The 11,472-nt window shown below is 39.5% G+C and overlaps 2 protein-coding genes across 3 annotated transcripts; one reads left to right on the top strand and one right to left on the bottom strand.

Moving 5' to 3' along the window:
- Positions 1–4: 4 nt before the first annotated feature.
- On the top strand, positions 5–6,940 carry fastkd1 (FAST kinase domains 1). 2 transcript variants are annotated; one of them, XM_044131449.1, is made up of 15 exons: positions 5–298; positions 1,034–1,494; positions 1,593–1,661; positions 1,889–2,014; positions 2,237–2,635; positions 2,714–2,824; positions 3,499–3,630; positions 3,702–4,188; positions 4,689–4,803; positions 4,884–5,012; positions 5,106–5,237; positions 5,316–5,429; positions 5,673–5,817; positions 6,426–6,540; positions 6,636–6,940. In XM_044131449.1, the coding sequence occupies exons 2-15, from the start codon at positions 1,160–1,162 to the stop codon at positions 6,717–6,719; spliced, it is 2,493 nt and encodes an 830-aa protein (XP_043987384.1). In that variant the 5' UTR covers positions 5–298; positions 1,034–1,159; the 3' UTR covers positions 6,720–6,940. The 2 variants fall into 2 exon arrangements, with proteins under 2 accessions (XP_043987384.1, XP_043987385.1); XM_044131450.1 differs by having other exon boundaries at positions 40–298; positions 1,038–1,494.
- A 568-nt stretch (positions 6,941–7,508) lies between these two features.
- Positions 7,509–11,107, bottom strand: klhl41a (kelch-like family member 41a). The gene is made up of 6 exons (XM_044131453.1): positions 9,880–11,107; positions 9,649–9,806; positions 9,465–9,572; positions 9,181–9,366; positions 8,002–8,148; positions 7,509–7,919 (listed from the first exon to the last, which is right to left on the bottom strand). The coding sequence occupies exons 1-6, from the start codon at positions 10,963–10,965 to the stop codon at positions 7,808–7,810; spliced, it is 1,797 nt and encodes a 598-aa protein (XP_043987388.1). The 5' UTR covers positions 10,966–11,107; the 3' UTR covers positions 7,509–7,807.
- Between the last annotated feature and the right edge of the window lie 365 nt (positions 11,108–11,472).

Genomic DNA, 11,472 nt, shown 5'->3' with positions numbered 1-11,472 from the left:
TGACCTGCCACGGAAGTAAAACTTCTCAGCACACATGCTGGGTAATTTTGACTTTGAGGCATTTTAATGACTATGTAACTCTTATGTCACAAAGATAATGCCGTTTTTCTTCTATAAATCTAGAAAACCAAAAGATAAATTTTACTTATGCAAATATGGAGGTTATTTAAGGTGATGTTCGTGTACCCACGTGAGGATCCGGTCTGTAATCTGAGTTTAAACTCGTGTTTAATGACTTTAAAGGAACTCTTTATTCAACTCTGCTGATAGATACGACGAGCATGTCCGACAGCACTGTGTAAGTATTTGCATGTAACAATTAGTCGTTGACCTTAAGCAAAACTAAGTTACTTTTTAGCAAGCATGAAATTGGCTGATCTAGTACTGTTTCTGTGTTGCAATTAAAAAAAATTAAATAAATTATTCTGTGTATCTAATTTAGTTGATAAAATAAGACCTTCGCCCGTCTTAAACACGTATTCAGTTTAGCTACATTTGCTATGTGCCTGTTAAACAAAGTTAAACATATTTTGGACCACAAATCGCAACAGCTTACATTGTTCACTATAATAGAATATAAATTTTCTTTATTGTTCCACAATGGGGAAATTCACTATGTATGAAATATTGTACGGCTCTGGTGCAGTACTGGTATTTGGTACTGCCCCAGAGAGTCTCTGTGGCAGAGACTGTTGAAGTGTGGACTCCAGCTACAGTCAGTGTTTTATAAAATTGTGTAAAGTGAACCCCCTTAAATGTGTTCACTTTACAATCTTGAGGCTGCTGTTATTCTTGTTGCTTGTGCACATTTTTCTACCACAGTTTTTCCTTCGATTCAACATCCCATTAATATGCTTTGATACAAAACTATGAAAACAATCAGCTTCTTAAAAATCCTAGTGTGGTGTTGGGGAATATTTTAATGCTCTGAGAAACTGAATTTTGAGTTCTACTCAGCTATTAGCCAAAATCATCAAAATGAGCAATAAACCACGCAACTTGTAATGTATTTTCCTTTGCTTTATTATACAAGGCAGGTCTCTGAAGGAGCATCATTTTACGACTCGTGCCGTTTTGTGATTGGCTGAACCTGCCTCCTCTCAGCTGCACTGCAATGAAGACCTCAGCGCACACCTAGCTCACACCCAGGTGTGTTACCATGTTTAGACTGCAGTGTGTGAGGCCCTGCCTTAGAAGACTCTTCCACCAGGGGGTGGGGAGTAGAGACTATGTCCGGGAGGGGCTGCAGGTTTGCTCCACTGACGATCAGGTGCTTGATGTAGTGGCGAAGAACAGAACCAAGCTAACTGTGGAACATGTGAGCTGTGCTGTGAGGATGCTGTGGGATTTTCAGAAGGAGAGACCTGAACTGCTCAGGACTGTCCACCTCATCAAGTGCCACCCACAGTTCCTGACCCTCCGGGTTTTGGCAGAGAATAAAATTTCTCTGATGGATGACTTAACACTTGTCGACATGCTTTATGCGTTCCTCAGGTATATAGACTCTTTGCTTAATGACTATTTATTTAAATTCCAGTATTATAATATACTATTTGATTTGAACGGATTTTCTACTGCTCTCTCTTCTGCAGATTGACTGTGGAACCACATGACAGTCTTGTGCAACAGATGGTTTCAGAAGCTTGGCGAAGAATAGACAGGTATATTTTAAATACATTTATATTGGTTTCTTTTTAGTTATAAAGCTGAGTAGATAAAGTTGTCAATAAAATACACAGATGGTTCCCAAGTGGAATGTGAAACTAGCAAATTCAGAGTTATTAGATTCAGGACAAGCATTTACCGTAAATCAAATGAAAGTCACTGAAACCTTAAACGTTTGGTCACTTTGCCATTTGTCTGTGACTCATTGTGTTTTTTTCTGCAGACTTCCTATGTCATCTCTGTCAAAGTTTGCAGTGATTTTAAGTGATCAGCTCCTCCATAGCAGTCCTCTGATGGGTCACATCACCAACATTTTGGACCAGAAGTTATCATCCATAGACAATGGCAGGTCAGTCATGTCATTAAACCTAGATGTATTTTTTTTCTCACTTCACAACTATCCATTAACTTTGTGTTTGCCTCTTACTTAAAATCCCAATATAATAATTTGACATTTGTGTTTGCAATACGACAGAACATGGAAAATGTAAGGATGTATTGATACTTTTGCGAGACACAATTGCTTTAACAATCTCATGTTGTGCACACCTGGTGACATTTGTCTCTCCAGGGTCCTGGCGGCTCTGATGGTCAGCGTGTCGAACCTCGTGTCCACTCGACTGCGGGACGCTCTAATCAGCAGAGCTGAATGTCTGCTGGACACAACTGATCCCCTGAATTACAGCACTCCAAGAAGGATGGTGCAGTTTCTACGCAGCATCAAGTACATTCACCGACCCCTGTTGGAGAAGTGCAATGAGATTTTCTTGCGCAACATTACGAGACTGGATGCCGAGAATATCAGCATCATCTTGGGTCTATATCAGTCCCTTCAGTTCAACAACTGTGACTTCAGACTGGCAGCTAAAGAAAGGCTGATTGAGCTGATCGACACAAGCACAGACCCCTACTCCTTCTCCAAACTTTTTGTCGCTCTGGCACCAATTAGCAGCGCAGAGATCAGAGAAAGGTTGGTACTGCTGAGTAGAAGTTACACATCCATCCAATTGGATGTTTTTGCTACACTAATTTGTGTATTTCCTCTCAGGTTGGAGAACACCATCCTCCTGGTGGCAGATGAGTTCAGCGCTCACCAAGCTTTGGCTGTTGTTGAAGCCCTGGAGGAGATTCAGAGCAGAAACTTTAGTTTACTGAACAAGTGAGTTTATATCTTCAAAAAAATAAAAACAGCAAAATCAGTAGGTGAGATATGAGATTCTTTGCTGAGATCTCTGTATCCTCCAGGCTAAAGAAAATACAGATTAGTGATCATTGTAGTGTTTGTTTGGATGGACTTCAAACCCACTGCCTTCTTTTATTTCAGTGTGAAAAACGTACTACATAGATGAAATCCGCAGCTCAGTGCAAAACTGAGAAGTCCCCAAAATTATGAGTAGCTAGAATTTAAGGTTGCAACTTCAAAACTACAAAAAAAAAAACTGAATTTTTTTATTTTTTTTTTACTTTTGGAGCATTTTAACTGTGCATTTATTTTTTCCATGACTTCATAATAATTAGTTGGGATTTTTCTTTCCAATTTGAGTAGTAATTCACCTAAAAATGAATACTGGTTTTTCATTTTCACTTATAATAAGCAGCGGGGAAAAATGAAAATAAATAAATAAATAAATAAATAAATAAATAAATAAAACCAAACAAAAAGAAAATTTAACCTAAGATGGTAAGTTATTAAAATTGAAAGCTGCACTCTCCATCAATTCTTCCTAAATAACCTGTTTCACAATTAAACATATGAATGAACCTCTGTCCTTTTTTATATTAATGGTAGTTTTTTGTTTTTGTTTTCTTTATAATTTCTGCTTTATTTCCCAGAATTGCATCAGTGATCCAAAAGAAGCTCCATGTCTACAGAGTGATTGAGGTGGCCCGGATCACCCAGGCCCTGTTCCTGTTGCATTATCAGAACCCAGAACTCTTTGCTGCCCTCAGAACCATTTTGGTCAGGTTAGTGTTTATTAACTTACTTTCAATCATTCCAGTTTCAGAAGTGCGCTGATAGACGTTTTGCGTCGCAGCTCTTTGCAGCGCAGCTTCTACCCCTATGAGGTGACCATGCTGACCAGGGTGCTCTCCATGCTGCCCAGCCCACGCCTCGACGAGGGCGTGGTCCAGCACGTGGACGAAGTGATTGCACAGTGCAACCTCAGCGAGCTCAACACCATCTCCTTTGCCATTGCCAAGTGGATACGGACTGATCCGTCGTACCGACACAACACCCATAGCAAGTACGTCCGCCTGCTGCAGCGGCTGAGCCAATGCGGCCGCGAGAGGCTGCAGACGGCCGACCGGCTGGACCTGGTGCTGGACGAGACCAAGTTCGCCCCAGGAGAGTGGTTCGAGGAGATGCTGCTGGAAGAGACGTTGATCACGTTGAACAGGATGATCGATCAGATAAACCCGAGCAACATTGCTGACTTGGCCTTCTTCCTGACCAGAACCAATCGACTTCATCCTCCACTGCTGGACAGAATTGCCAGTGTGGCCATAGAACACATTGACGAGGTACCCGAGGACACAGCCTAACATTTAATCCTGGATTACTAGCATCTGTATTAATTAGGCCTGGAACTAACAATTATTTTAGTGATAGATTATTGTATCAATTAATTAGTTCATCGGATAAAAAAACTATTGGGACATTTTGCAGGTTTTTAATTTAACCACTTAAGTCTCTTTTTTTTATACAATATAGGAAATGCATTTAAATCTGCAAATAAATAAATAATTAAAAAAAATTTTTTAAAGAAGAAAATAAACACATTAAGTCATTTGTAAAATATACTTACAATTTTTTTTTTTTATCCTAAATGCATAATGCATGTATTTTTTGTACAGTTTTGGTTTAATTACTATTCTATGTTGTTCTTTCAGCAAATTGCCTTTTTTCAGTCTATATATTCCAGTAAACTATTAATTGATTACTTAATTAGTTGACAGTTATTCCAATAATTGATTAATCTGATTTTTTCAGCCCTAACATATTTTTTTCTTTTCTCAATAAGATTCACTTCTCAGCCACATATCCCACTCTTCTACCCTTTTCTGTTCTGAATTATGAGCCCGCTCACGTAGATGAGCTTTATGATGCTTGTATTAAGCGCTTCACTCCTCACATTAGTAAGTAATATGTCCCAGCATTGATTTCTACTCTTTGGTTGTAACTCTATAATCATGATCTTTTACTTATGTTGTTTTAGGCTCCTTTGACCCTCATCTGCTTGTCCTCCTGGCATATTGCTTGGCTCTAGCTGACCATTTTCCCGAAGAACTAATCAGAGAAATCTTCACCATCGATTTCCTTGGAAAACTGGATTGCCAGCTGGAAAGTACGATCAGAAGCCAGCTTCTGCATGTCCAGTATGAAAAGTAAGTAAAGTCTTTGTTCAGCAGGTTGAAATTAAGTGTTTATGTTTTTACAGGCCTGAATGATTCCCTCAAGATGAGGACGAAACAGCGCCTCATGGAGCTCAATCGGGCCGTGTGTCTGGAGTGTCCAGAGTTTCAGGTGCCGTGGTTTCACGAGCGTTACTGCCAGCATCTGCAAAAGAAAGGTGAGTGATCGGAGCTATGCCAGTTTTTCTGTTTTCTTATGAAATATATTAAACATTTCCTGTATAAATGTGTTTTAGTGAATGGCTCCGTCAGTCCAGTGCAGCAGCAGATCCACACAATGTTGGGCGGGGTTCTTGGTGGCATTAACTTTGTCCAAGCAGCCGTCATCACACCGTATTTTTACACCATAGGTGAGTTATAGCAGCAATATTGTCCTTTTTCCCCCTCACTGATAAACAGAAAAGCAGCACATATAATAATCCTACTTCTCAAACTTTTTCAAACTCATACCACAAACTGTATTAGCGCTTTGTGAGCATAGATTGTGAGATTGATGCGTACGTTTAAGTCTGTTTGTGTGACAACGGTTCTTAAAGGGGTGAGAGGTTTGCGTTTATTCTGGGGTGTGTGAATTTTATTTTTTGTAATTTCAGATTTTGTATGTAAACTAGACAAACACTTGAAGCCGTTGTCTTACTCTGGGCCGAGCACGTTGCAGATCTCAGAGAGAGGAAAGGTTCTGTGGGACTCAAATTCACTGGAAAACTCCCGAGATGAGCTTCCAGCGGGAGCTCATCGGTGAGGATACACACTTTGTGTGCATCTGGTTTGTTTTTGTACTTTGTCATAACACATACAAATGAAATATATACCAAGGCCTTCATTTGCAACAATATCGACACTAAAGGACTGAAGCAGAAGCTTCCATGAGCAGAACTTCTCTAGATGTCACCGCTGCATTCCCCCTAACCTGTCATGATGTTCTCTAATTTTATCCTAAACTTCTGAGGTCTTCACAGAACAGTTGGATTTGTTCTGTGATTAAATTTCACACAGATGAACTCTGAAGGCAAATGCTTTCTCTAAATTTTATTTGATGATGTCAGAATAAAAGGGGGCTAAAGACAAAGGCATATCACACTTTTATTTGCTAAAAAAAAATAAAAGCAATGAATCATTTTTCTTCCATTTCACAATTGCGGACTACTTTGTGTTGACATGTAACATAAATTTCCAATAAAATACATTAAAGTGGCTGTACCTTTTGCAAAGGCCCTGTATTTAGGCATTGTAATGACTGGACATTTATTTCATTTTCTAAAGATTACATGCAGAGTACAGCCTGAAAAAACTTAAAAATTAGATAAAGCCACTGATTCATTTATCATTCTATTTTTTTTTCATAGCGTTGCTATCGACTTCATGGATTCCAAGTTTTTCTGCAAAAACTCTCATCATATAAAAGGTGAAGCCTTAATGAGAAAGAGACACCTTGAGATTCTGGGATATCGTGTTGTTCAGGTAAGAACATTAGCCAGTGCCGTATAGAAATAATCGTACTACAAACATAAAAGACTGCTGAGGTAATGATGTGACGTGTGCTTTTTCCTTCCCAGATTCCTCACTTTGAGTGGAACTCCATGGAGCTTTCTACACCCCATGCATGGAAGAGGTATCTCAGAAAGAAAATCTTGGGCTAAATTTCTTCCTGAAGCCTTATTTATGTGATAGTGACACTTAACAACGACCTTTGTGAAGGTCGTAGCAGATTATTTGAACAAAAAGTGTTACTATAGAAAGAGCTTCATGTTTTTAAGTAAATGTGACTAGCTGGCATGTATCTACCTCATTCATGTTGAGTGACATTAAATTATGTGCTTTTGTATCAAATAACTTTAAAACAATAAAATGGGAAGTGATACCCAGTGTTTTATTGGATGGGTGAAGGTATATAACATGAATTTATCTTCATAGTGTTTTTGGCTTTAAAAAATAATAATTTGTTATAAATAGTGTTTGTTGGTTTTTTGTCATTTTTTACAATAATTCATTTAAATTCAAATCTATTCAGTTTATTTATATGGCGCTAATTCACAATAGTTTAAAAAGCTTTCCATCCCAGCAGATAGCATCAAGTCATTGACTTGCAGATGTCACCCCACCTAGACGAGCGTACAGTGGAAGAGCTTGATTTCTTTTTTTCAACGATTATCTGTCTCGTCATGATGTAGTAAAAGCTCTTGTGGCTTTTATTGTATAGTACATTGACAAGAAGGAGGGATGTGAGAGAGGTTACAGACGGGGGGCAAAAGTCAACAGGCCGAGACTCGAACCCGTGGCGACCATGTCAAGGAACGGAGGTCTCCATACACTCATACATAATGATAATTTTAACAGATATGTTACAAAAGCATAAATTTTAATTTTTATGTAGAAAAGCAGCTTGAAAAGTTTGATTTTAAAATCAGTCAGGAAACTCAGACATTTGTCTCAAATATATAAACTTTATTTCAATAAGTGTTAAACTTAAATCTGTTTATTTAAGCCAAGTTCTATGTTTTTTGTTTTTTGTGGGGTTTTTTTTTTATGAATGATTGATAATAGCTTTCACAACAGTAACAAGTTCCCTAGCTGCATAACATGAGAAAATATTTCAACATTTTAATCAAACTACAAGTCAGCATGGATAGTAAAATTATCTGATTATTAAAGCTACAAAAACCATCTTCTGCTTGGAGCTTGTAAATAAAATGATCATGACACACAATAATAGCACAACGGTCCCGCGTTACAGTTTGGGCATTCTGGCTGCATTCAAGCGCATGGAGACACACGAGGCTCCGGCTGCATAACGCATTTCTCTGATCATGCCGCTCCACTGTTTGGAGTCCTCTTCATACCTGATGCAGGCAATAAAAGAAGTTTTTGATGTATTTAAAAGAAATGAATGAACTGATGTGCAGGAGAGAAACCCAAACTTACTGCCAAATGTCAATGACTTCAGTTGGTGCACACTCCTTGTTCTCGTTCTCTACCATGGCAAAGCCTCCCACGGCGTACAGCAGCCCTCCACAGCTCACCAGGTTGATTGAACTCCTCTCCTGGGGAAACTCTGTGAAAGGCGACCACCTCCAACAAAACACACACAGTTCTGAGCGTTGGCATTTTATTGATTATTATTTTGTAAAATTCAGGTTTTGAATATCCTTCTCAAATCAGTAGGAAATGCTTTTGCTTGTTCAGCTAATGGCAATCACTACGCTACTAAAGAAAATGACCACTGTCCCCTGTTTTTCCTGTTGTAAATACTTTATGTGGAATTTCTTTCAAAATGAGAGTGTATTACAATCAGTTTTAATACACTCTAAAAAGACATGACAATATTTTTGTACATATTCTATAGAGAGGATGATCAAAAACAAAAAAGATTTACCCATTGATTTGAACATGATTAATTTTATTTAAACAGGTTTTTAAGTCATACATGCAGTCATATTTGATTTATTTTTACGTTTAGTAAACCTTTAAGCTGTTTTTGAGGAATAGTTATCGCAGATCTTTCTAAGGCATGTCAAGTTTTTCATTGTTTTTTTTAACATGTTCTTTATGGTATATTATTCTTTTATAATAATGTATTTACAGCACTTTATATAATAATAAACAAGAGTTTTCTTTTAGGGATACAAAATCCAACAAGTATCTGACAGAACCTCAGAGATTAATCATCTTTATGGTTTTCTGATGCATGATGACAAGTCTTAAGTCAACAGAGGTTTGAGAATCACTGCGTATGTCTGCTAATTTCATATATTTATCTGCATAAATTGTGTCAGTCTGCTATTAAAAAAGTGCCTTAGAAGCCGGTTTCATTTGCGAGCGTTCCTAACTGGTCCATTATAGTCAACATCAGTTCATCTCCCGATTTTAGAAGGCTTTGATTTGTCTGAATGATTCATATGTCAGAGTTCAATGATTAAAACTAAATAAGTGGTCTGACACTGAGCTAAGAATTACTGATTTGAATATTACATTAAAAACAGTTATAATCCAAAGAAACCATTTTTGATCACAAGAAACATGAAGGAAGACTCATAGACAACAGTGCAATAACTTGAATGTTTTAAATAATAAACATGTTTTTAATTAAAACCCAGCACTTACTTGTTGGTCCCAAAGTCATAGGCTTCGCACACTGCCGTCAGTCCGTCTTCATTGACTCCCCCAGCAACGATGAGCCTCCCCTTGTGGATAACTGCTCCGAACATGGATCTAGGAGTCTTCATGGAAGCAACCTCCTTCCACTCTGACTTCTTGTGGTTGTACGCAAACATCTTATTGGTTGCTTTACTTTTGGCAAAAAGACAAAACGTTGTCCAGGTTAGGGTTAATGAAAGTCGAGTTTTAATTTAATGGAAGAAAACAAAATGTCAACACCGTGACCTTACTTTTCATCGGTTTTTCCTCCCAGGCAGTACACCAAGCCATTCTCAGAGACCACGCAGTGGCCGTGGATTTTCACAGGCAGCTTCTTTGTTTCTGTCCACTTCATTTTTCTAAAAACAGAAGACACAGAACTGCTTTATGGCTCTCACTAAAACTATATTCAAATGTTAAACATGCCAAACCTACTCAGTATCATAGCACATAACGGTGTCATGGGACTCGTTGGACTGCAAGTCTTTTCCCGCCACAGCAAATATTAGGTTTTCAAATTCTCCCATTGCAAAGAGACACCTGGGGGACGGCATTGGTGGCAGGGCTAGCCATTCAGCAGCAAGGCTGTCCAGCTGAAAAGTATAGACGTGTTTTAAAAACTGAGTACTTTATCACTGCTGTTTTAATCCAACAACACTTTTCTACCTGGTAGAAGTAACACTGCAGTGGATTTTCTTTATCCTCCTCGTCTACAAACAGTCCTCCTAGCACGTACAGGTTGTTCTTCTTTGTTGTGAGGCTGACGTGGTTTCGGGGAATTCGTTCAGACATTGCAGCAAGAAAGCACTCGTTCTCTTGGCCGTCGTAGGCCACAGCAGCAGTGTCGTTAATCATGACGATCACGTCCTTAGCATGCATGCCATACCTGCGATTGTTGTTCAGGTAACCTGGCAGTGTCCCCTCATCTCCCTCAGCATCACCTGAACCCTTTTTCACCTCGGGCAGTTTCCCTGCAAATGCTTCCTTTATGACTTTGATCTTTTTGAGGAGCTCTGGGTCAGCCTTGATCAGCTCATTTTTCTCCACTTTTTCCTTGAAGTACTTCTCTGGAAGTAGACGGAAGCGAATGTACTCAAAAGCCTCATCCAAGGATTTTGCTCGCTTTTCTTTATCCTTTCTGATCCACCTCATGAGAGCCTCAAACACGGCTTCTTCTTTTTCAACATTCAACGCATCAGTGCCAATGATGGCAAAGATCTCAGGTGGGGTGAGATCTAAGAAATCCTCATCTTTGGCTATGGTCTCGAAGCGATCGGCGATGTAATCTCTCGCTGCCATGGCCAGCCTGGCACAGTTGAGCGTCAGTCCCAGCCTGTAGATGGCAAGGCAACTCTTCTTGGTGAGACTCTTCTGCAGATAGTTCACGCAAACCGTGAACACCGAGGGGATCTGGAAGCGATTTGCAACAGCAAAGATGTCCTGGACGTTGTTGTCGTTGATGTCGATCTCAGCCGAGTACAGGTAATTCACGATCACCTCCATAACATTAGGATCAACGTTCTCCAAAACAACCTCCTTTCTGTCCTCTTCCTTGCCATCCACAGAGAAGAAAAGCTCCCGGAAATATGGGCTGCATGCTGCCAGGATGAGCTGGTGGCTGGGGATGCTTCTGTCCCCAACCTTTAGGACACAGTCAATCAGCTTATTCTCATTCAGCAGCTCTTTGAGTCCATCCTGCAACAGAGTGCTCTGAAACAGACGGAGGTCCTCTCTAAGCCCTTGGGCGTCCATTCTCTTCAGACAGGAAGGCTGAAGACAGTAAACTACAGGCGCACAGGTCTGTAGGCGCTTCAATATAACCGTGCCCTCCTAAATATAGCCTATCAGCCCAACCATGAAGAATTCAGGTTGGCCAAAGTGGAGCTCTCACACAGCTGTCAAAAAACCCCTAACAACTGTGGAGCCTCGTCACCTCTACATTGTTGAGCAGCCACACAGAAATATCACAATCTTTTTAAATTTAATTGTGGCTTTCTTTTAGAGAGGAAGACGGTTTTAAAAGGAAAACTTATCAAGTTTAATTTCAATGTTGTATATTATCTCAAATCGTGTGACTGACATCTTCTGTCAAGACGTTTTGGTACAATGAAAGCATTCCCATGTTGGCTCAGAGTTCATTGACAGCAGTGACAGCCCAGCTTCAGTCTGTGAGATTTGGTGAGACATTTAAAAGGGCGTCCTCTAATCAGGAGCCAGGTCGGAGAACTGCAGGCACACCAGGAGGTGGCAGCTTATCCT

Source organism: Gambusia affinis, linkage group LG11 (genome assembly GCF_019740435.1).
Source record: "Gambusia affinis linkage group LG11, SWU_Gaff_1.0, whole genome shotgun sequence".
Classification (NCBI taxonomy): domain Eukaryota; kingdom Metazoa; phylum Chordata; class Actinopteri; order Cyprinodontiformes; family Poeciliidae; genus Gambusia; species Gambusia affinis.
This window is presented reverse-complemented; position numbering and strand designations above follow the sequence as displayed.